General features: G+C 37.6%; 1 protein-coding gene across 2 annotated transcripts in view; it reads right to left on the bottom strand.

Moving 5' to 3' along the window:
• LIN7A (lin-7 homolog A, crumbs cell polarity complex component) overlaps positions 1–26,212 on the bottom strand; it is a 46,211-nt gene that overhangs the window by 2,209 nt on the left and 17,790 nt on the right. Inside the window, exons 2-5 of one of the 2 annotated variants that reach the window (XM_066550355.1) lie at positions 24,752–24,870; positions 8,456–8,527; positions 5,897–6,106; positions 1,450–1,655 (exon numbers count right to left, since the gene is read on the bottom strand). In XM_066550355.1, coding sequence (XP_066406452.1) covers positions 1,450–1,655; positions 5,897–6,106; positions 8,456–8,527; positions 24,752–24,870 — 607 coding nt within the window. Of the gene's footprint in view, positions 1–1,445; positions 1,656–5,896; positions 6,107–8,455; positions 8,528–24,751; positions 24,871–26,212 lie in introns of both variants that reach the window. The other variant, XM_066550354.1, reaches the window with a different exon arrangement.

Genomic DNA, 26,212 nt, shown 5'->3' with positions numbered 1-26,212 from the left:
CAATCTAAAATCAGCAAAAATTCCTTACTTGCTAATGAAATGATTTAGGCAACTGAAAAGAATTAAAAACTTCATGTGTATGTCTGTCTCCTGCAATGGCCCTGGTTTACTTAGAAACCCCAAACTTACTTCATGAAACACTACTGTTTATACCTCTTGTCTGAGTAGAGGCTCTGGGGTGGAATTCAAAACCTTCTCAGGGCCCTTGTTTGCCCCAACAGATCTGGAATACTGGTGGTCACAGGACAGGGTGTTTACAAGGTTTTCCCCTGATTACCAACAGAGGTCAGTGTCAACACTGATGAGGATGAGACCATCACTGAGAGCTTCAGATTTTGACCATTTGGGGACTTTCTGAGTCACTGACTCTTTTAGTACATGTATACTGTTTTGGGAACAAACAGCTATGAGATGAGGGTTGGGACTTAAATCATTGGGACATGCATTCCTACTTGATTTTATTTAGGCAAATGGAGCATATCTATAAATGTATTCATAGCACAAACTCACTGATTTCAGAAAAACTGCATATACAGAGAACCTCTGAACCTCACACACCACTGGGAGACTTGCAAGCCTCTTGGAAGTTATTGTGATTTTGAATGTCAGTTAAGAGTGAATGAAATACTTCCTACCAAACTGTATCCAAAAGCAAGCACTTAGAGGTGCCCTGAAGAGTGACCAGAATGAAGTAAGTGTTCCCTGTGGCAAGGAAGAGGCTTCAAAGACTTTTCTTCACCTACCACCAGCAAATCTTGAGGTTTCATTGTAGAGTGGTAACAGATTAGCTGAAAATGCTTTAAACTGTCTAAACCTGGTGGCATATTCTTGTCATAAATGCTCTGGTTGTTAATATTAAAAAAAAAAACCAAACATTCCCAGGACTCCTTTCACTTACAGATAAGCCAGAAGTGCATGGTGGCTTTTGATCTCAGGGTTATCAGTTGGAAACTGGCTCCAGAATTTTCTAGTGCCTTTAACCTGTTGTCAAAATGCATCTTTACTGGGAAAAAACATGTGGAAAGGGACCAAAGAATGAGCTCTGCTCATCCTGGCAGTATGTGCTGGCTGGGTCCCCAAGGGTACCTCCAGGCCCCTGACTGCCCCCCTTGGGGCTCCCTCCATCCTGTCCCAGCCCAGGACCTCATGTCAGGCACTAGGGCTGCCATCTCCTGCCCCAGCAATGCCCCAGCAGGGCCAGTCTCCAGCTCCCCATAGCCCTGCCCTGCCCAGCCATGGGGTGCCACTAAACTGGGCCCACTGTGGGCTCACGTCCCAGCCTGTTTCTATCCCCAGACAGGTGCCCAGGCCTGGGGCTGCCCTGCTCCTGTCTGGGGCTGAGATGGGCTCTGGCAGCAGATGCTGCCCTGACAGACCCCTGGAAGTGGCTGGCCCAGGTGGGGTGCTGCCAGAGGACTCTAGGGAAGAACACTGAATCCTCTCACCTACGACATATGGTTTTGCTGTGTAGTTTGCTGCTGCTGCTGCTGAATGAGCAGCTGCTGCTGCTGCCGGCGCCGGGCTGTTCTCAGCTTTTCGAAGCGAGCCTCCATCTCCTCCAGCACCTTGGGAGTGTAGCGCACCACCAGCTTCACGCTGTCCTTGGCCGCCTTCAGCAGCTCCACCGCCTTCTCATGGTGCTCTCCTTCCACACTCTGCCAGCAGGGACAACAGATTTAATAGTGAAAATGATGCTTTGATCCAGAGCTGTGTCTTTTTCATATGGAAAGCGTGGCAGAGTTTTACGCAGTTTCCACACCTTACATTTTTTAAGGGACCACTAAAAAGAAAGCATTAAGTAAGACTTATGCACTGCTGGGCATTGTTTAATGGGTATTAATTTTCAAGCCCTGACTTCTATGCTATTGTTGTTTGGAACAGTAAATTTCCAAAAGAGGGAGGTGACTCAGCTGTTAAATAAGAGTATTCAATTTCTATCATTAAGTGGACTGACTGGAATCATATGCCTTTTAGGCATGTGCATTGTTACACACCTTAAGAAAAAGGGAAAAATGTTCTAATGGTGCACAATTGTCCACTTGTTGTAGGACATATTCCAAAACCAAAAGTATATCTGCACAGAAGAAAACCCAATAGCCTGAGCATCTGTAACCTTCACATGGGTTTTAGATAATCTAGAAAGAAGTCTTTTTCTTCCCATTTAAAATAAACCAAAGTTTTACTACCTGCTGTGTTTTAAAACTCTTATGTATTTTGGAAATATAAGTCTTGAGAGAAAGTGTACAAAATTTGGCATTGTTTTATATTTCCTTTTTTGCTTGTAAATAATGGTCAGAATGGCATGGCATGGACGTTCAGAGGAAATGAGAGGATATTCAGTGGTGTCATTTCGGTTTTGCCGTGCAACAGCATGAACTTAGAACAGGCTATGAACAAACACTGTTTCCTCCCAAGCTTCATGCAGTAGAAACATTTGTTTGCTTGCAAAATGCTGGATGGTTCTTATTAACACCAATAAGAAATTGTGATTGTTTTGTAGGGCAATAATAAGACAGGGTGTTTTAATACATCATTCAACAACCCAGCAAACTGCGTTGAATTCATGCTTGTTTGTTTTCTCTCCTGGTTGTGCCCAGCCTTGTTCTTCCAGTTTAGACAGTATTTTTTAATTAGAAATGAAGGGTTTGACTTTGTTGCTATCCAGGTCAATGGAAAACTCCCATTGATCTGAATGGTAACGATGCAGAATTAAGCCTAATGCTCTGAGCCATAAGCAAAGAGGGGACAAAACCAATGGCAAACATAGTGATGCTAAATACAAATCCTGCTCTCTGAACACACCTCACTCAGATCTTGACAACCACAGTTTTCAGCACTTATTAATATGATGGTTAAACATGCTCTTAATGTCTTTATTGCTGCTTGCACTCCAGTTTTCAAGGTATTACAAAAACTTTACCTGCTTAACAACAGCTGCAGAAGTGACATAGAGCAGGAAAAGGAAAGGGCAAAGGGGCTTGTTTTGCTGTTGGAATGCTTCTGCCTCTGCAAACCTCTAAGGCTGGGCTGGCAGAGGACTCCTGCTGGTATCAGTCATTCCTCTACAAGGTACTTTGCTGACTGGATTATGCTGGTGGGGGACATTGCAAGGATCTGACACACTCATGTTACTTTAGAACTGCCCACACTAATGGGTAAAATTGTTTTTGAAAGTATATATTTACTTAACATATATTTTTTTATTTTATATACTTATATACACTTATTCCTTTTTTCCATTATTGCATTGGCAGATTGCATGAAAGAGAAGGATGAAAAACATTTGTAGAGACAAGAACCACTGAAAGAACTGCAGATATTGTGTGGGCAAATACCAACAATTACTCTATCCTGGTTCACAGACTTGCCATAAATCTAGAAGAAAAAAAATTCACTTTCCTGAAGACAAAAAGAACATCTGCTAGACCACAAGTTGGGAGACTAAGAAGAATATTTCTATTAGGTATCCCTACAGAAATACTTGGCTGACAAATTAGTCATTATAAATCTATTTTGCATCCTTTCTGTATCTGACTCACACAAGGTATCTGACAAATGCAAAATCTTTGCCAGATATCAACAGGCACCAGCAAGTGTTTTTGTTGAGCCATCTGCAGGGCTTACTGCTTTCAATTTCCTTTATTTTTAGGGGGTGTGGGACAAAAGTATGTTACAAAATCCTCAGCATAATGAGAAAACACTGTTTTTTAACATGCAGCCAAACAGCTCAAGGAACACTCTTCCCAGTCATGCTGGGATAACAAATCTGCATTCTGAACACACAGCTCTAATTTTATGTTCCTAATTATAAAGTTGGATAACCATCAGTGATTGAGCACAAACAAGTTACAGATATTTCATTCCATTCCCACCACTGAACTGTCTGTTCTATTGTACATACTGTACATTATTTGCTTTTCTCCAGCTAAATTAAGAGAACCACAGAATGTCCCAGTGAACAATGCTAAATTTAGATTATTTTTTGTCCTGTCTCAAGCTTGTTTGCAACAAATAATCACTTCTACAATTTTTGCCTTTTTTCAAGTTATATTGTGTGGGATTATTTAGCCCAAGACTGGTTTATGAACAGTAGTTGCTCACTACTGTGAAGGTGGTGAGGGCCTGGAACAAGTTGCCAGAGAACTTGGAGATGTCCCATCCCTGGAAGTTCAAAGTCAGGTTGGACTGAGCAACCTGCTCTAGTGGAAGGTGCTCCCACCCAAACCGTGCTATGATTCTGTGATTGTTTCAAGTATCAACATGAATTCAAGCTTTGAATTCCGTTGTTTGCTCTGAATACAAAAATACTTCTTTTTCATCTCTAAAGCAACTTTCTCTTGTGTCCACATGCAATTGGGAATTTTGTACTGTGTTTTTTGCTGCATTACCTAAATAGATATTCTAAAGTACACACATCAAATTTTCGACTGGAGAATCATAAAATAGAGGTGACAAGAGGGTCAAATTCAATATAGCTTGACATCTGAATGTTCACCACTTTCCTCTCTGGTCTTTGTCTAGATACTGTTGACAGTAAAAGGATTTTTCAAGAACCATGCATCAATTAGTAAATCGAAACTGTTTTCACCTTTTTAATCACTTGTTGAAAAAAACAACCACAAAATTCTCTGGTTAACTTTAAATCAGTGTGAAGTTTAAACAACTTCCTAAAGTATTCCATTGAGTTCTTTTCATTGAAGACTAAATAATCTTTTCAGTGGGTTTTTCTTTTCCTTCTTATTGCTATTTGGTACAAGCAAGTTTTTAGAAATAGTATTTCTCTTTTGAGACCATGATAATTGATAGAAGAAGTGGTAAAAAGTCTGTCTGAAGTATTACCCTAATATTTTGTTACAACAGAAAGGGAATAGCTAGTGTTGAGAGAAATAGACGAAAACAGAACGTTTTTATCGTTTTTCACCTTGCAACAATGAAGAAATTTAAGTTTTAAAGTCTTAGATTTCTGACTGAACTCAGAAACTGCTACTCTGTGCCTTTGATGTATTTAAATACAAGGTCAGATGGAGGTTTGCATGGAAAAAGACTACATGTTCACAAAGGGAAGAGTAAGGTTATGTGAATGAGTATTCTAATCTTTTCAATACTTTCATTTTGCTTTGTGTGCTCTTTTACAAAGTACTGTAAAGGCAGAATTTAACCTGTATCATGGAGTCAGAGCCTTATGGGTCCTCTAATCCAACCGCCCTTTTTTTTTTACCTCCATGTTGACATTCACAGTGAAATCACAACAAAATACTCCAGCTTGATTTACATGAAAAATGACCATGAAAAAAATGTACCATTTTACCAAGCATACATGCTCCCTGTATGGGAGCATTCGTACTGCTGATTTCTCTGACAAAGATATCACAGCTGGATGAATATCACTAAAAGAAATCTAGAATGCACCCTCCACTGCAAATCAGCACCAAATGTGCTTACCAAATTTCTTTCAATTTTATGTGTTCAGAGCCTTTGAAGGTCACAAGACTACAGAAGTGCCATTGTGTCATCATTGTGCTTGGAAAGGGCTGTGTGCCTTGAAGGCTACAAAATGAAAGAACGACACTCTGTTATTAAGCTTTTACTGCAAGATGAATTTACAGAATTATCAATTATCACTAAGGACATAGGTTCCTTGTAAATTAGGCAGGTGGTGTGGATTTGAAATGAAAATGTACCATTTTACCAAGCACTCTCCATTACAACAGAAATTATAATGGCACAAAATTGTTGGTGGAGCTCTGCCTCACTGCACCACAAACGCACACTGAAGGTCTCTCACAGAACTAATTATTTTTGTTTCGTGTGGCTGCATTTTAAATCACAATGTTAGAACAGCTGTGAAAAATGAAAATCCAGATGAATATGAAAGCTCTATCAAATTTCCACATACCACTCCATTAACTGAAAGCAGCTGGTCCCCACGTTTGAGCCCACCATGCCTTTCTGCCACTCCTCCAGGAATGATACGAGAAATATAAATAGGTGAATTTTGTTCCTTTCCTCCCATGACATTAAAGCCCAGGCCTTCCTCAGTCTTTGGCAGCTCCACCACTCGCGGGTGTGAATGGCCTTCGCTCGCAGCAAATGCAGCAACTGTTGCCTGGAAGAAAAAAATGATTGACTTGGCTATTTAAGGGTAACAGTGATAGACACTCTGTTGTTCATTTGCAGGAAGAATTCCTTCCTGTGAAAACATTTCTGGATCTTACTATGACATTCTCTGATTATCTGAAAATATTTTAAAAACTAAGTTCTATGCCAATGTTTTTGAAATAAAGGAATAAACAGAGGAACTAATAGTTAGGTGACTTGTCAAAGATAATACAGAAAGTTACCAGCAGAGCCAGAAGCAGGCACCAGGAAGCCTTACTCTGTGGTGATGGCCCCTTATGATCATTAATGCATTTCTTCTTTGCCTTTTCACAGGGAGAAAATTTATCCCTGTGGGATAAGATAATGGAATCTCTAATGTGTTCCTAGTTGAAATTAAGTGGATGAACTGAATTTTTAACTCTCTGCTTTGCTTTCAGAGTTATGGCATTATTTATTTTAAATTCTCAGATTATATTATTAAATTAAAAGTTTAGTTGATAATCTTTGTGAAGTCTTGCAAACTAAATAACTTCTGGAACAGGAATAGGAGGTTTATATTATATAATTCTGTCAAAACTTTAATGGAAAAATTAAATCTTAAGACAACAACAGATACATAAATCAATTACAAAAATCTAGATTGTTTAACTTATAACAGGGGAATAAAAAAGAGAAGAAACATACTGTAAAGCTTGCATCCAGGAAAATATTACATTTATACTTGATTTTTCTCTACAAGCATTTTCTTACTTATTGGTCTTAATAAATCATTAAATAAAGATTAAGAGAATATTTTATCGTTTTTAAAATGTGTTTGAAGTTCAAACTGCTTGAACAATTTTGCATCACACTAATATTTTTGAGCATCCTATAATGCTTATGCTTAATCAAAGCTAGTGGATGATGTGATATAATGGATCATTCCAAATTACATGTTTTTGCACATGCAGAACTTCTCATCATGCATACATATTATGTTAGACATGAATGCACTAGGAGAATGAAATGCAGACAGCCCAGAAATAACCAGGAAATATTGCACTATTGAAACATTGCTCTGTAACCTGCTGTTCTATATGAGTAAGAAATGAGAATGGGAAACACTAATTGAACTTCTCCCCATTTACTAAATAACATAGCAATAATTTCTATGTTTATCTGCAGTGTAAACAACTCAGGATTTCATATACACATTTCTCCATATAGAACGAAAGATCTTACAAAATTTACATTGACCATTGGCTTTCAATTAGAAGGTTAAAATAAGAAAAATGGCCTACAGAAAAGAAAGTCCTATTTAATATGGAAAATATGCTGCAATTTAGAGTATATTAGGTTATTTGCTGCTATTATAGAGCTTGCTTCCCTAAAATATTCTTAAATCATTTTGTAACATACTCCCAACCTTCCTCTTCTGATACAGCTTTAAATTAAAATCTCTGAGCATAAATACATAATAGTAAGAGATCTTAGTTCCACTAGGACTTCAGGGAGTTTATGTTCACAGGAATGGGACCATAAAGAAGTATCTCTAAAAAAGATTTATGGGTTTTGCGATTTATTTTGCATAGAATCTGCTATACCACATAAAAGACACTGTTTTGTGCAAAATGATAATGGAAAAAAGAAAGCCATGGTGGACCCCCTTGTTTGGAAGCATCTATTTTTCTGCATGTTATGAAATAAAGAGCATATTTCATACTGGCACATAGAATGGGTTCTTTCATGGTTGTGTGAAATCCTTTATCATTTCAGCAGCAGCAGTAACATAGCTGTCATTGTCTTAGGATATAAGAAAGGCAGGTCCACATGGACAAAGAGACTATATTTTATTTAAACAGGCAATGTATCAGAAAAAAAGCTCCAGGCTTACATTTAGCTGTGGAGTCAATAAAATGTTGATCAGGCCATTTCTGACACTGTTCATCCTTACCACTTGCTCAGTACCTACAGTTCCCATTAGTTAAAAGGGGAATTTTGATTGTTTAGTTTCTACCTCCCAAATAACTGTGTCCTCTCTGGATGAGATGTATGGGAAAACAGTCCATTAAAATATTGGTTGTTGCAGGCAGACTGCTATAGAAGAACCAGTAGATTTGCTTTTGCAAAGCGACTTTTCAAAAAGCATCATATTCCATAAAATCATTCTCTTTTCTTAAGCTACAGAAGCAGCATAAAGGTTGAAATTTTCTATTATGATTGTTACCTGGGAAGTAGCACTGGTTCTAGACTCTGGGCTGCCACTGATGTCTAAATTTTCTTACAGTGTACACACGAATACCTGAAACACACACGCGCACAGTCAATTACTAGATCACTTTGGGAACACGTATTTCAACAGCTGCACGTATCCTACCTTTGCAGTGGCCCTGGCTCGGAATTCGGGGCAGCCATTAACAGTTATGGTTTCATGCATGTATTGATACACCTAAAATGTTCATGAAAATAAAATGAAATTAATTATAGGAGCAAAACAAGGACTTTATTTTAACCCAGACAGGAGAGTCCCTTTCCCTCAAAGAACTAACATCCATTAATGCTGTATTCATGCAATCACATAGTAAAGTATCTGCTAAACTTGAGCAGGCTTAGGTTAACAGAGAACATCAATTGTGTTTCTCACAATAATTTCCAAACTTAACTTTACATCTTCCAACACAACTCCCTTCCATTCTCTAGCAAGTAGTTTCCTAAAACCAGCTAAGTTCTACGTTTTCAAAAATTCGTGTTTCCAGGCAACTGACTTGAATGCAAGTGATCTGAACTAACTTGAGTGGTGCCCCAGCCTCCAACAAACATACATAAAATAAACATACATAAAATGCCAATATATATAAATTTCTGTAAGTTTTTTTTTCTGGTATACACTTTTGGCCCACCTTTCCTGGTCCTTAAGTCTCCATTTTAAACATCTCCAGTAAAGAGAAAGGAAAAGGCTTTGTCTTACATTGCCTCTGTTCTCTAGATTTGTCACACTCTCAGAGTAAAAATAACAACAAAGCTTTGATACTAGCCAGTTGTTTTGAAAACAAACTTAAAAAATAAAAATAATTACATATAACATACAGAAAGTTTTTTGGAAAACAAAGGTGAATGCAAACAAACCAAACCTTTTATTTAACTTTCTTATAAAATCAACAAACTTAAAAAGAGAAGTTGCTATATGCTACTGATTTACTGTGGGCATTTTCTTGACCTAATTCATCAGAAATTTTGTCGTTTCATATGTCATGTGTCTCAGGCTCCACTTCTCATCAGAGAGAAACTTTGCTGGTAAAGTATGTTAGTTTTTACAGCAATCTCCTTAGGTTCCTTGAGGAGTGTAGATTCAAATGTACTTTCAAAAATAAATTTATCTTTCACTCATTTGCTGATGCTTTAACAGAAGTGCCAAAACTTTCCTCTTTGGTAATGTAAATGTTACTTTGGTGGAGAAGTACTTATCTGACCAGCAAACAATGGCTTTTCTCATTGATAGACAAATGTTCCCCATTGCCATGTCCTGATGAAAGTTATGCAGTACCATAAGGATGCATCTCTCCACACTGAGCCTGTTAATATGAAACTTAACACACTGACAAGCATATGCTGCAAACATCTAAACAGAATTAAGATTTGTGTCTCATTTCTGATTTCAGTGGATAGACATACTGTTAATCAAGCACTCTTAAGTAGCAAAATGTTTGGGGATGACTTATCCCCAAACCTTTTTTCTTAGGGTATCATACATAAGGGAAAGGCGAGAAAGGAAAGGAGATAACAAATGCAATACATTTCAGAGATCTAAAATACAACAAACACTTCCACAATACAGCAAAAGATTCTTTGTCTTGACTACTGTCAGCACATATGTCATTCTAGAACTGAATTTAAAAAAGCCTGGGCCAATGAAGAAAACTGAGACAAGGGGATCATGCTGAAAATCTTCCTGCTTTCTCCATTTGAAATGAAATCTTGCTTCCATTGGGAACATGGACACTGACCACAGCAGAAACCAGGATTTTGCCCTTACTTGTAAACATTTGGGAAAAGAAAGCTCTTTTATAGTCTCTACAGGATTTCTGATTTCTTATGTTTTAGTACTGGATGATACCATCATAAAGATGGGTTGAGCCTACATACTCAGCATTATACTGCACTGATCAGTTCAGTGTTTATTGTATTATGCTCTAGGACTTATTATTACATAAGAAGAATTACTACATTATATAAGAAGAATAATTGTGTGTAATTGCAGTGATGAGTCATTACATAGTTTTTTCTTCAAACCCATAGTGTACTGAACTACTAATAATGCTGCATTTTCTTCAGGTTCCACTTCATCTTAGAACATGACAGCAGATTGTACATATTGTTTTTGCTTGCACAGCTTTAAATGCTATGGCTTGCTAAAATGTCTAAAGGCATATATTTGAATATTGAACTATTATGACATTAAATTGCTTCAAAAACAGGTCACAGTATTTCATATAAAGGAACAGTTACTAAAAAGTTACTACTTCTTTAAAATATTCATGACTAAGCTCAATAAACACAAAGGTGAGCTGATAATTATACATTCATTTCACTGTTTGTCGGGTTTGAAGTCATATAACTTCCTGTTGACTGCATCCTACCAGTATCTAGCTGGTAGACTTTTTTAATATCCAGTATCCTGGTAACTAATTTGTATACTGGTGAAAGAACAGACTCATGAGTGTGTGATTAAATTAGTAAGATAAAAAATAATCCAGCAGCTCAAAAACTTCTGGAAAAATATGATCAATAGTGTCATATAATCCTTGGGTAATCTGTAAATTCTAAATGCTAACAGATTTAAAATGCTGTTCTGCAAAGAGTTATTAGTGATTGTGGTATCTATACCTCAGTTCTTACAGAAAAAGAGTCCTGCATGTCAGATCTCACTGTCTATAAGCAACAGATGCAACCAGTCTTGAATATTTGCTTGAGGCATTTGTAAATCAAATTATCCTATTTGACAGTTAAATAATCCTGAATGTAATTTGAGTTTAAGAATGATAAAACATATACACCCACATAACTTTCTTATTACTGAGTCAGTCTGACAACCAAACACAGATTAATGGTACCTGTTCCACCAAGACCCTTAAACTCTTTGTAGGGTTCACATCTAATCAGGGCTCATCCTTGCAGTGCACTGGAGTCCATAAACAAACGTTGTTTGTTCTCCTGTAGCCACACTAAGCCCTTTATCTATGCTGTTCTCAGCACCACCTTAGCCATGACTTTAGCACAACAAATCCATTCTGCTCCCTCTTCTATGTACACAGAACACGTAAACTGAAAATCTCTTTGTTCTCAGACTGAGTAAGTTGGTGTTTAAATCCTCCTGGTATGAAATATAGCTTCTTGTTGAATCCACTGTATGTGACAAGTAACTGAAATGGATTTAAAAAATCTTTTCTTTCAATTCCTGCTATTACCTGTACATCTGATTATATTTTTAACATATAACAATTCTCCTGAATCCAATGATGTCATGCCTTAAGCTGTTTGTATAAGATCTACTATAGCTTTCTTTACTTAAACAAAATATCAGTCAGTATAGAAAACAACAAAGGCACAGATTTTAATTTAAAGCATTTGAAAATCTCCCCTGTAGGATATTTACAAAAGAGGTATTTTAAAACAGTGATCTTTGTCAACTCCGATAGATGAATCATTTTGAAAGACATCATTGGATAGTATGGTTGAGCTGAAGAAAGAAAATTAACATATTACAGAGTCACTGACTGGTTGAGAAAGGAAGTGACTCTGGAGGTCATCTCATTCAACTGCCTTGCTCAAGCAGGGCCACCTAGAGCCAGTTGCCCAGCACAGTAACTAGATGGTTATTATATGTTACTAACTTGAAAAAGAGCATATCTATTTTTATGTGTACAGCTATATATTTTTTGAGTGTCTGTAAGACTACAAGGGTGTTTAGTAATATTATTTACTGACAGACTCCATAAAAGCCTGATGGTTTAGTGCCTAGGGAAAAGAGCTTCCACGATTAATTAGTAATAGAAATTAAATTACAGGTGAAATGTCAATGATTCAAGACACAAACCTGCAGCTAGAAGGTAAATGGTAATGTTTCAGATAATTTCTCCCCCCCCAGTGATTTCTACCAAAACTCTGAGTGTCTGTGTGCTGAATGTTCATTGGGTAAAGGCGTGCTGCAGGCAGGGGTTTGTTCACACAGATCTCATTTGTGCTGTGGAGCAAGACATACTCAGCTTTGTTTTCTCTTTCCTGTGGAGCACAGAATACAGCACTCCCATCAAGCAATACTCCTGAAAGCAAGAATACAGATCTCAGACTTTTTCAGCTTCTGCAGGTAGTCTCCTCAGACATAACCTGAAGTTATTCTCCCACACTACTCAAAGATTACAAAGAGAGTGCAGGAGGTAAATTACAGCTAGAAGATTTGAACTTGGAAGTGAATCCTCCTTGTACTGTGTCAGCTCTCACAGGCACAGAGAAATGCACATTTTATTACCTCTCCCAGCAGGAGCTGCAGTGAGTCAGATGCAGCAGGTATTATTGTTATGATGATGGGCCTCACCCCCACGCATTCAGCTGGGAGGCAAAGCAGCTGGTTCAAGACTACTGGAGCGCAGGAAGGAGAACAGCCTTACAGGTACTTTAGGAGCTAGCTTCTTACCAAAAATTACTCCATACAGACTCATAACAAAGCAGATTATTTAGGGCTTGGCTATTTAAGTCAACACAAAACCATAGAAGGTCTAGGAAAAACAGTGCAGTTAGCAGCCTGTTTTGCCAAGGTGTCTATAAGCAGTATTTCTCTTTACAACCTGAATGATACAGCATCTTTTCTGATGAATTCTCTAAGACAGAATCTAATTAAACAATTTTATTCCATTGACTTCCATAAATGGTATTTAGTGATTCATCCCCTGATGAAATATGTAATTCTAAGTACAGCTGTACCTACAATAATGATGCTCAACTTTAAGACAAGCCGATCTTCTGAACACCAAAGGGCGGAGGTATGAGGCAGAAGTCATTTTACAGCAATGAACAGGTGCTCGGAAACGCCCCATAAACACAGAGTACACTGCAATTCAGACCTGTGATGTAGCAAGCCCAGATACAGTTTTCTGAAATTTCTAAGTGTGGAAGTAACCTTTTTTGAAAATGTTAGGGGCTTCTTGGCATGAGATCATAGATGTAAGTAGTAATAATCAGCTGTGTTTCCACAGTGCCTGCAGTATGATAATAATAAAAAGACATAAAATAATTCCTTCAAGAAGTCACAACCTAAATAAGTGACTTAGGTAAATCACAGGTAAGCAGGTAAACGAGTGAAATGAAGAAAAAACCTGCAAAAAAGACTGATAAATGATGTTTAAAATATATATTGGCATCATCTGGGTTTATCTCCTTTGCCGTATTTTTTGTTGCTTCAAGTGTAGAAAAGAATTGTATCTCTATTTTTGGAAGAATACCTTCAAGGAAGGGAAGACAAGAGCCTGACAGACAGTACAGAGGGCAGAGTTAGCACGAGAATAACCAGAACAAGGAGGACATAATTGGTTTCACTGCTCTCCTGTAGTCATGTCAGTGGAACAGTGTACATGTGTGCATCCTTGCAGAACTGATGCTAAGCTATAAAAGAAAGAGATTGTTATTTACTTACAGCTCAGTACTATGCACCTGCCATCAACCAGCTGAATCCCTATCTTCCTAATTGCCTTTGTATGTCGGACTGGATGATAAATATTTTTCCCTTCTAAGACGTCAAGCAAAAAGAAGTATCTTAATCAGTCTTTTACCATAGTGAGAAGAGCAGAAGATGCTTTATTCAGCACAGTTGCTGGCCTCTCTTCTCCCCTCCTCTCCAAATCTGGAGCCGGAATTCAGTCTCCTTCTGCTTGGAGACCCACATTTAATTTCACTTGATGCATGACCCAGTCCTTGGGGCAGGCCAGGAGAATGCCCAATCTTGTGACTGGGAGAAGTTACAGAGAGAAGGTGCACTGGAGAGCTGCAACCTCTCCATGGTGGTACCTGTGAATCCCTTGTTTCTGAGAGCAAATGCCACCTGCAGCACAAATTGGTTGTGTCTCTCCCACTCTACTTTGTTTTCATAATTTTTGACTTTTTCACATTCTGTTTGGGATTTTTCCTTACACATAACCTCTTGCTTATATTTTCCATTCTTAATCCAACACATTTATGTCTGTGGAAAGGAATGCATTGGTTTGTATGCCTGGACAGACTCCCCTGGAGCTGTGCTTCAGCACTCAATTCAGATCAAGCTTGACCACATCAATGAGCAAGGCTTAAATGCTGCAAAGGTTAGAAGAGATTCTGGTAACCTCTTGTACAACATAAACCATGGAATCCTACCTGGTAATATTTTACACCAATCGCCATTTTTGCTTGAACTACAGACTTTCCAGAGCTCAAGAGTTTTCAAAATTTCTGCCCCTTATGGTAGGTTTTCTGAAATTTCAAACAGTATTTGCCTTTCTACAAAATTACTTACAAACAAATCTAATTATCCATCTAAGATGACACCTGAACAGATGATGACATAAAAAAAAAGAAAACATGTCAAACACAACTGAAAGTGTGTATATTAGCAGCAAGGATGTATGCAGCTGACCCAACCACATTTCCTCTTTCACAATTCCTTTTTCTTAATTCCTCTTTTGTAATGACTTTTTACATCTGAAATCTTACTCAAGCTCAAAACCAAAGCAGTGGAGCACTTCTATTCAGCCATAAACCTGTGGTAGCTCAATGAAAGTGGAAAATATCTAACGACAGTGTGTGAAGTTTTGTGTCTCTTAAATATCAGATGGAATTTCTGGTTTTGTGCCTGTGTTCTGCTTCTTAAAAAATCATCTCATGTGATAAGCATGCTTGGGAAAGCATATTTACATCTTTAAGAGCATGTTTTCTCCAGAACTATATATATATATATATACAGAGCTATAGCCTCTTGCTAAGATACTGTACTAAACACTGTCATACACCATAGTCTAGAACAGTAGTTCCATTTGAAAGTTGAAAGTAGTTCCATTGGCAGTTGAAAGCAGGCTGATTTTCTCTCCTATCAATCTTGTTGACTCAAAAAATATTAACCTTGTGTTAATAGCTACTTTTATCTTTGGTAGTTAATTTAAAAAATTGGGGAAGGGACTATTCTGAATGACTAAAAAGAAAGAGAATTTGGTAACTGTCTAAATAGCAGGCACTTGTGAGGGACAGACCCCCACAAAACCACTGGTTGTGGGAGAATGCCATGGATGCCATGCATACACACCACAATTTCAGTTTAAAATAAACTTGGATTCTTCTTAAACAAGATTGTTTGAGCAAATGAATCCCAAAAGCCCATTTTGTTATAGGACTATGACAGGTGTTTGAGTAATCCCAACAGAAGCAGAATTAGGCAATCTTACACCCAAGCTCACAGTGTATATTTTGTACATAATCCAGTCTGCCCCTCAGAGCAAGCTGACGAATGTTCTTTTGTCAATGTCAACAGGACAAGTCAATAGGTACCTGTGAGTACAGAGAGCTTGAAATGGCTGGAAAGTTCATTTGAGAGGAAGGCACGTGATAGATTACTGTTCTTACTGGAAGCACTGACATGCCTGTATTACGTAAGTTGTTGCTTTCAGCTACTGAATTTCGGCAACTGAATTTGAAAAAGCTGCTTTGTGACAACTAGTCTGTATTAATGAGCTATTTATATCAGAGAGAATGTGGTCATTCAAGGTTGCTGGCATTCTGAATATTTTTACATGATAAGCTCTCATTACCCTTTGAGCAGTTACATGTTTGCATTGGAAAAAGCACTGGTGACTATTTTCAAAACCTAACTTTGCATCATTTTCATAATTGTTGCATTGTTCCCTTTCCATGAAGTAACACAGCATGGATGTTGCCACATGATGCCATAGGGATGCTAACCCATTAAAAAGCACAAACCTGTAAATGAAATTCAGTCTTGTTTAATAACTTGAGGAGATGAGACAGTTTTAATTTCGGACCATGTGTAAGAAATATTATGAATGTTGGCTTTAGCGTTTTCATTGAGGATATTTTATATAAATGTTCCTTCTCTAGGGGATGGGGGCTATGGAGGAAACTAGGTCAGTTCTACCAAAGTGGAAAAACTGATCCGAATACTGATGCATTATTAAGCTGTCCTTAGGCAGTAGATAAAAAACAGCATGGGCCTGAGACATTGTTAAAAATAAATTAAGGATAATCACTATAAAGGTATAATATTTTAATTTAGGGTGTAATACTTCATGAAGGCTCAAGTTAAAGTGGAATTTTTTTCTTTTATTTTTTTGTGTGGAAAAAGGTGGTGTGCACTCTGTTCTGACAGTATCTGTAGTGACCAAATTCTGGTCCCTGAGCTCTTGCCATATGATTCTGAGTCTGTCCAAGAAACAACCCAACAGGGGTTACAGGCTGGGGCCAGAATCTCTTTCCTCCCTTATGTGTGAGCAGAAGTATGTAGCAGATGTACCCGAAAATGCACGCTGTCACATCCTCTGCACATATTGGGTGAGTCAATTGAAACACGCCTGGTGTTGCTGTTAGGATACACAAGACCTCTGTGTGCCCCCTCTTCCCTCCAATGTCAATTCTGTCTGGAGTCATCACTGACACTCTGAAGTCAGTAGGAAGTTGCTTAATACCCTTTTAAGTATAAGGAAAAATAGACTTTCATTTGCAAGTAAAAACTACTTATATGAGGAACAAGAGAAATATACTTAGATCATTTAGTTTATTTCCTATGTCTTGCACACTGTTCTATATTCTGCTCTAAGTCAATGGGAACTATGATCTGGCATCTTTGAAACAGTGTTACAGGTGTTGCAGAAACTGTATCCTTTGCAATCACTAAACCTTGGCAAAATACAGCCCTAAAAGTCTCTTCTGCTGTTTCTACTGCAATATACTGGGATAAAAAGAAATACCAACATGTGTGATTAGTTAATTCCCATAAGACCACTTGGAACTCACAGCCTATAATTTACCACCCTCTTAGACTTCACTGCCAGTAACTTTTGAGTTCAAAAATACACCAAGCATTAATAAACACTAATACCCTCCACTTCATCAGTAAGTTTGTATATGCTGTTGAAGCTGACATAAGCAACAGCCATATTCCAAACTTTACCAGATTTGTCAAAACCTTGCCAAAATGAGCACCTGGGTGAAACATGACGTCATCATGCAGGCTCATCTCAAATGTTCCTATCAAGCTGAGAAGACAGGGGGAAGGAAGGAAACTACTGATGCTTCCTGTTTTAAAGGACAACAAAAAAATAGATAAAATAGAGTTCTACATTTTCTTTTCTTAAAACAATGGAGATTGAGCAGCATTTTTCAGGAGTCTTATCAGTGACATCAGTTAAGTGGCAGCAGAGGGATACTAAGGCTCCATCAAGGCAAAAAAAAATGGTGCAGTGGCTTCCAACAATCTTTCACTTATTAACATTACTTGGTAGTTAAACTCGCTGCTGATTTCTCTCAAGAGGAAGAAGCAGGCTTGAGATGAACTGCAACAGAGGTTATTCTGTCTATTCTGAAGAGTTTTATGTAATCAAATAGGACACTGCAAGAATAAACTAAAATGATAATGTGAGCAAACCAAAAAGATGCTGAGATGCACCACACATGTGCCACTGGAATTGCCTTCCATAGCACATGCAGCTGCAGCTGTGTGCCAAAATAAGAACATCACCTGAGCACCACTCAGTTTTGGTAAATATGATACAGCCACCCAGATAAACTGTACAAGACATGTGATTGTTTCGAGTCTTGCAGGACTCTTGAAGCACTGAAGTATTTATTTATCTGTTGTAAAAGGCACAGTTACACAAGCAGAGCATAAGTATAATTAGATTTATAGCCAACAGCCAACTCTAAAAATTGATCTTTAATCAAAACCAGTGGGAGAAAGCATCCATTAAAGACCCATGATACAGTCTGGTCCCAGATTCTAGAGTAATCTATCTGTGAAATCTATGCATTTAGCTCTAGGCAGATAAAAAACCAGGTGACAACAGCAGCTGTTTTAAATCTCCTGCAGTGAAGTCATGAAAGTGGTAGGAACTTAGTAATTGCACAGACACTAAATAATGCCTTCTCTCAGATAATGCCTGGGCAGCTCAGTAAATTCATATAATTGCCATTAATGAAGGCCATCTGCTGAGTTACAAGGTAATAATTTCCAAAAGTTCTCATTCATGCCATCCAGGGCTTGTGAGCAACAGAGTAATGCTTCATTGTTTTTCAAAACTGGAGTAATTTCTGATTACATTCACCCTAAAAAATGGCATATATTTTAACACAGTAGGGTAATTAAAACTGTGTGTACTGCTAACTTATGCTTTTCTGCTGAACTTCCTCATTGCCTAATCCAGCATGGTGGCAACACAAAGAGCAGACAGCTCATCTTTAGAAATTGGATTTTTTTTATTATCTAATAAACATACATTACAAATCCTTCTCTCAACTCATCATTATGAGTACAGTACCTACAACCAGGAGGCAGAAGGCAGAATTCTGTGAAACATGAATACATTGCTACTGTGCCATACCATCATATTTGAGACAAGGTAAGTAATGACCTTACCTCTCAGTGATGGAAGTACTCATTTAGTGGAAACTTATTATTTTATGTGGCTTTTCATCACTGGGATAGTGGAAATGAAAAAAGGATGGAAAGGTACAGTACAAAATTCTTGCAAATGCTATACAGCCCCAGAATTCAGGTAAACTGAACTGGTTTTGCTGACTTTATAATCTACTAATATCTAAAAAAAGATAACAAAACTTTACAATTAACATCCAGGAATACAAATTTTATTGAAAACTTACAAATAAATCAATGCATAAACCTGCAAAAATCTGAATTAAATTGGTGAATTTGCACAATTCCATATTTGCTACATCATGAGTCTTACTACTAAACTAATGGTGCAGTGATTCTGAATAAACTATCAGGAACACTGGAACAAAGTTATAACAAGGTATCAGATTAGCCTAAGGAGAACTCTGCTTCCCAGCCAGTCTAATGAGGCATCATGCTAGTACAACCACACTGTTTGTGTGACCTGAGGCAGAACTCTGAGCTGATAAATCTCTGTCACTTTACTCCTATGTGTTGTCCTATTGCCCTTTTGTTTACTAATTGCCTTATTAGTAAGTCAGGCATATTACTTCTGCTCAGTCTGACCAACACTCTGGTTTGCATGGGCAAATGCGACAGCAGGGGATCTTTAGATGTCAGGCTTCCTACTGAGCTTTAATCACAGTTCTGTGCTGTGAATTATAGCTGTAAGTCTTCTCAATACAATTTTTTTTCCAAGCTTGCATCTTATAATTGAAAAACTTCAAACGTTGGGCTTGCCCTGTGGAGATGACAGACTGACCAGAATTGTATTTCTCCTCCTGTAACAAATATGCAGCTTTCAGCAAAAATAAAGCATGAAGACAGGGCAGAATTTGGACTTGGGGGCTTACCTTGGTGCCAACTGAGAGAATTTGGCTTGCTGCACCTCCATATTCATAAGGATTCATGAGGCAGAAAACAATGACATTCTGCTTTCAGAGACTAGGTCTGGGATGTGGAGTAACAGCATTATATTGCAAACTGAACAAATAAATTTTAAGATTATTGAAACACAATGAAAACAGGTATTTAAATGACTCCTACATTAAAATCTTAATAATTGAATAAAAGAATAAATGAGGATTTTTGCCTGAGTCCGGCTAATATCCAGATTTTTATATTCAGTACAGCCCTGTAAAAATGGAGTATACAACCACACTAGGACATCTGAAGTGAATGAACATCTAAGGGTTCCAGCCAGCCTTCTGTTCTCACACATGGCATCACTGTATAGTACCACCAGATTCGGTTTTCACCACCCAGCAGCCTTCTTCTGGTCCCTTAATATTTGCAAAGCCATATATCAGGGTTAATAATGGAAAGTATGTGTGGGCAGCTTGAGGAAATGACCAGATAAAAAAACATTGCACATCAGCAGCACTGGGATTCTGGGCGTTCAGATCACGAAGGCATGGAAATGAAACTAGTAATTAAAGGAAATAATTCCAAAATACTGACTAGGCTTATTAAACTATCCTACCTAATATATAATGAAACTATGATTTTAATACTATACAGCATGTGCAAGTATATCTCTAAAGTAACTAGGGAGCATCAGGAGCTCATGAAAAATATGGGACAGTATTCTGCCATTGCCATTTTTATGCCTGTAAGTCAAGAGAAGTCTTTAAATGTCCAGGATGCTCTGTTTATATTTTATAGCAAGCTTAAAAAAGTTTTAAACTACTGACATAGGAACTAAACTATTTTCAAAGACAACATGCTTTCCCAATGCCTAATTTCATACAAGATGAACAAGATTAGAGTACTTTGTCCTCCTTCATCAGTGACTGAATCCTACAGATTTGCTTTTCTGTGATGACGTGATATTTTGGTGGGAGTCATAACAATATAAAATAATGGTTACTTTTGTGTGTCTGGTTGCCACACCACATTTTTATCTGATTCATTTTGGCATTGATTCACCATAGGTATTTCCTAGTCAGATCTTATTTCAAACAATATCCACAAAGTAAAACTTAAGCTTTAACCTTGAAATAAAAAATTGAGTAGCAAAGGCAAGCTGGGAGAAAAACTAAATACACCTGAATATTACATATTTAACACACAGAAATGGAAATCAGGGAATCAATCTGAAAGAAAACTTTGCTCAGGAGATTCAAGTGTTTATTAAACTGTACGGTTATTCTCCTCATTCTTGACCACCAATTTTCAGATTTTAGCAGTAAATGAAATTCACATAGCTGCTAAGGCATGTCACATTTTTTTGTTGATGATCCATGATGTTTTGCTCAGCTTTTTATTCTATCATCTGTGCCCACAAGTCCATAGGGTTTCTTGCCAGACCAGAAATTTACCTTATCTTACAGTTCTTATAACTTCTTTTTGCTGACTTACAACAATTAAAGTAACTTTATCAGTTAGGTTGTCTAGTTTTATGTTGCATATGAATGTAACTTCTCAGTAGCTCAATTGCATTCACTTTCAAAGCACTTTATTTATTCCAGTAACCTCTTGGAAATCAGATGACTATAACATAGCAACAGCTTTAAATAAACAGCAAAAACATTTAGAAGGGTAAAGGACTTAATGGTATAATGAAAAAGATTTGTGCAAGTTTTATCAGACGACAAAGCTATAGAAGACTAATTAATCTTCATGTAGCTAGGGAGCTTTTAAAAGAAGTAATTGTAAAACAAAATTAAATTTTTTTCTAAACTGACTTTTGGTATGATCAGATTTTGGTTAACTTGTTTTCTGGTCTAGGGGTATTCAGGTGAAAACGAAATACTTAGGCCATTATACACTTCAATTATTTCCATTATTTTCAGAGCTAATCCATATTCCTGCCTAGTGCCAGACAGAATATTTCAGTTGGTGGCACTTATATTTAGCTAAGTGAGAACCATTAATCACCATTTCCTAACACAGCATCCTTGAAAAATGCTGAAGTACTTCTATTTAAATTTCATTCACTCAGTCACTATAAAAAAAATTATTTCTATGGAATATTAGTGTAGGGATTTGAAATTTGATTTACTAAATAAATTCCCATAAATACAATTAATTGCAGCCATTAGATAGATTCCTACACATTAGATTGGAATGTATGCCATCTAATATCATATCTCATACCTTTAAAGGTTAATGGGTCATGAAAGTAACCTCCTGCTTCTGTAGTTAGTTCTACTTGTAGAACAGACAAGACACATTTAGTTAGTACAGTGCATATTGCATTTCATCTTTGATCCTTTCACCTGCCCTCAGCCCAATGCTGAGTTTCTCTGGGACTTACTGTAACAATCAAACTCACTGGACAGTTAAGTTTCCATAATTTCTTGGACTGGAAAATGAGAATTTTTATTTTACGAAGTTCCTCCACTATGGTGTTTATAGGACTACCAAAGGCAGCCTTAGTCTCTTTTACTAGATTTTCTGATGAAAGAAAATAAGGCTCAGATCTTGCATTATAGAATGAACACAGCACACTGCAGATCTGAATATCTGCATATATATAAAAAGCAGCCTCTTTCAGAATTTGCATACTAACACAAAGCCTTTCTCCTCATCCCATTTTGATTACTCCTACCTGCAGCTCACACCCGGTCTGCTTCACTCCCACTTTTCTCATTATTTCCAACTGGCTGCTGTGCATTCTCTTGTAATGTCAACAACTTTTCTCCTGTAAGTCTGTTTAGGCGCTAATAAAGAAAATTAAAATCTAGTCACCACACTCTCACATCTTGCACTAAGGTAAAAAAGATAAACAATTGGATCGAGCATTTGTAGAGAAATTTCTGGGCAGCCTTAGCTATCTCAAACGCAAACACACTCAGAAAAAATCTGTGCTGTTCAATAAATTCCAGTGTACATGAAGGACAGACAAGAAGGGCATCCCTGATTAATGACACAACACAGCTCAGATACCCTCCCAGTCCATCTTGCAGTGCTTGGAGATGGCTGACAATGTAATGTGACCAAAATATTCCATGCTTTTATAATCTTTTTTTATATAGAAGCAATTATTTTCTAAGTTTTCAAACAGCTCTTCAACTGGCAGAAAAAAAGAGTTACAGTCTTAATATCTGCCAAGAACTTAATGTAGATGAAAAGAGCAGCCACATGTAGAACAACCTTAAGTACTCACAATGTACATATGTCAATCCTCCCACTCTCCCTAAATGAAAAGATTTATTATTGGGCCTTTTATATTTGAATATTTTTTCCTAAAAGAAGATTTATACATGTATCAGAGAATGGTACAAATTTTTTGGGTGTAGAAATTTTGTTCTCTGCTAGTGATATGTTAGAAAGACGATATATAAACTTAATAAGAAATACATTTTTTTGTTTATGAAGTTGGCAGAACTGTTTATTCATAAACACTCAATTCTTGTGTAACAACTAGCTCCAGTCACATGCAGATTGTCTTTACACAATACTCTGTAAAGTTCTTTTGTACCACTGAGATGATTTTGTCAAGATCTACTTTCAGTTCATTGAACTGAGAAAGCATTTTTCTGAGCCAGCTTCCTTGTTCTTAAATTTTGCTTCTGCTAAAACTGTTTTCTTGAGACTAATATAAATTTGTTTAAGATTTCACTGATGATGCTGCAAAGATTCAAAGCTGCCTTTAACAATTGGAGTACCAGGCTCTGCTATCTGAAGAAAACCCAAACAATCCCACAACTTTTCTATGTTCTGTAGTTACTTAAAGAAGCATTTAGTTTGCTTAAATGAAATGACTAGTCAGAATGTCAGCTTTTTTTTTTTTTGAGGGTACACAGTGCCATTATTATTGTCAGGGAACACTATTTATTATTTATTGTCAGGGAACACTGTTCCCTTTAAAAAGTCTTGAAAACTGCAATTTAATTAGGTGGAAGCCTCTCTCTGATTCTCACACTGAAGAATATATTCCATAAAAGAAAGTGTGTGTTCCATTTTGCTTATTAAACTGATGTCTGCTCATCTCTTTTTTCCTTTCATCCACTCAGCAGTCCACTCAATCAATCTGCTCCTGTTGCTTAGTTATCAGGAGCTCAGTTTTGCTACCATTGAGGGAACATGAGATTCCCCATTGATTTCATCAATGGATGATTAGTTCCAGGCAGTAGACAGACAAACTAAAACAGAAGTTCTTACAGGTGTTCTAAAAAGACGTTGCCTTCATTAGGACATTTAGAGCTGCTTCTGTTCGGCAGGCTGAGTCTCCTTGGTTTAGTAGGTAAAATATCTGACACAATGTTGTATTAAGTCTCCCTGGTTTAGTAGGTAAAATATTTGACACAATGTTGTATTTCATTTTCTAATGAACTTCCAACAGAAGTGTTTGTTGTTTAACTGCTTTAAAGATACTGCTTGTATGCATGTAGAACTGTGGTGCATCTTCTCTAGGTTGACTTGAAGAAAACAATTACTATTCATTCATCTATCTACTGTTGGGCAGAACTTAGGAAAGCACTGACCAGAGTTAGTAGTGGAATGATCACAGTTCTTAGCAGTATGACAAGAATTTCTGACATGAGGAGCAAAGCCCACTGGAACCCAACCACTGATTTCCAAGGTAAGATTCCTGTCAGCTCAGTTAAGTTCAGCCTTGCCCCTTTTGGCTGTCACTGCATTCTGATTTTATCAGCACCTCCCTATCACACACCTGAGCTCAAAGGAGAGGCATTCAACCTTGCACTGACCCAGACTGGCATGACCCCATATCCCAGCACAGTGCTGTACAGGCTACCACAGATGCTCAAACAATGAGAGCAGAATACTAAAGTACTAATTAATCACCCTTTCTCCTCAGCAAGGCTGATTGCCTCAGCCCTGATGTCTTGCTGATGCAATTGTTCTGTGCGTGCTTTTCAGTGACTTCCATGCTCTGCACAGTAGCAGGCAGCTACAGACACATCTCACATCTATCATCCTTTATACAAATAGCACTGAAAGGCAAATATGCTTTTCTGTACCGAGGAATGTTAGTCTGAGAAATAACTATAAATCTCAAATTCATACCTCTCTGATAGCTGTACAAAACTCACTCTGTAACACCTTCTTTAGAGACTGTAGCTTGTGTACCGGTACTTCTCCAGATTCCTGCAGTTTCTCCAGTAACTCAATTGCTCTTGCAACATCTGAGTAGGGAAAACAAAAGACACACAGGTCAGTATAAACATTGCCTAATAAATGACTAAAAAGGGCACACTGTCATTTTAAATTTAAAATCAGCTTTACCTACACATACTGTATTAGTCTTGTGTCATACCAGACTTTGCTAGGCAACAAACACTGCTGTTGAGAGATCCAAATCCCAAAGTACGGACAAACCATGCACGTACACGTACACCAGACAGAGAGAGGTTCAGTCTTAGCAGCATACAATCTTTGGAACAAAGGTACAATTCAAAGTGGCTAATCTGTACTAGAACTAAAATATTTCTTACTTTCTGCGTAAGAGAAAATGGCACAGCAGAAACATAGGGTTTGTTTTCAGAAAATCTGAAAAAAATGAAGCTGTCTTTATGTAAGCACCCTCAGGATGACGATGCCCAAGAAAAAATATTTGATCTTTTCTTCTTATAAATCTAAATATCAACTAATAAAGTTTTGTAGAGGCAGGTAAAGTCTTCTCTGGAAGAATGGGAAGTCTACTAGAGAAGAGTAAATCTAACCCTCTTTTCTAGGTCTCCAAAGACCTGATCTACTACAGAGAACCAGTATGACCCAAAGAAAATATGGAGAAGTATGTGAAACAGTGTTTTTGGTGGCCTGACTTCTCCTTAAGCACCTCGCTGTTGTCAAGAGAAATAACAAAGTGTCTCTGAAGAGCAGTCTAGAGGGATTAAGCCATATTGAATGGTGAGTGGGATTCTAGTCCAGCTGAACAGTACCAGTACCATCACTTAGATTTTTTCTCTTTAACACTAGTTCCTAATATATACAGCTATTACCAAAATACCTCATAAAAAAGCCCAAATCAACCTATAAGATGCTCAACAATCCTTTATGGCTGGGGACACAGAGCCATAAGGAATAGTGGCTGGTGTTATGGAGAGTAGCCTACTCAAGCAAGGAACACAATGTCTTACGTTGTGAGTGAACTGAGCAAAACACATCCTGCTCAGTCTTCAGCATGACAGAGCTTAAGCAGAGGGGATTTTCTCCTCTACCACTTCATGGCTGCCTTCCAGCTTTGCCTCTAAGTTTGCCAGTAGAGTTGAACTGGCAATGCTGCCATCTTGACTCTGTGGCCATTTGCACATCTTCTTGTGTCTTTTGCATAGCCACCAGAGCCACTACTGGCCAGTAACACCACTCTGCTAAACACAGGTCTGTATCCCAGTGCAGAAATTAATGCATAGTATTTAAGGATATAATACTATTTGAGGCATTTTAATTCTGTGTTTTAAGTGCAGAAAAAAAAACCCCCAAAAAACACTTCTCCCTTCAACCACACAACTCCAGAATTCCTACAAT

Source organism: Molothrus aeneus, chromosome 5 (genome assembly GCF_037042795.1).
Source record: "Molothrus aeneus isolate 106 chromosome 5, BPBGC_Maene_1.0, whole genome shotgun sequence".
NCBI lineage: Eukaryota > Metazoa > Chordata > Aves > Passeriformes > Icteridae > Molothrus > Molothrus aeneus.
The sequence above is the reverse complement of the archived record's forward strand: the minus strand, read 5'-3'. Positions and strand labels throughout refer to the sequence as shown.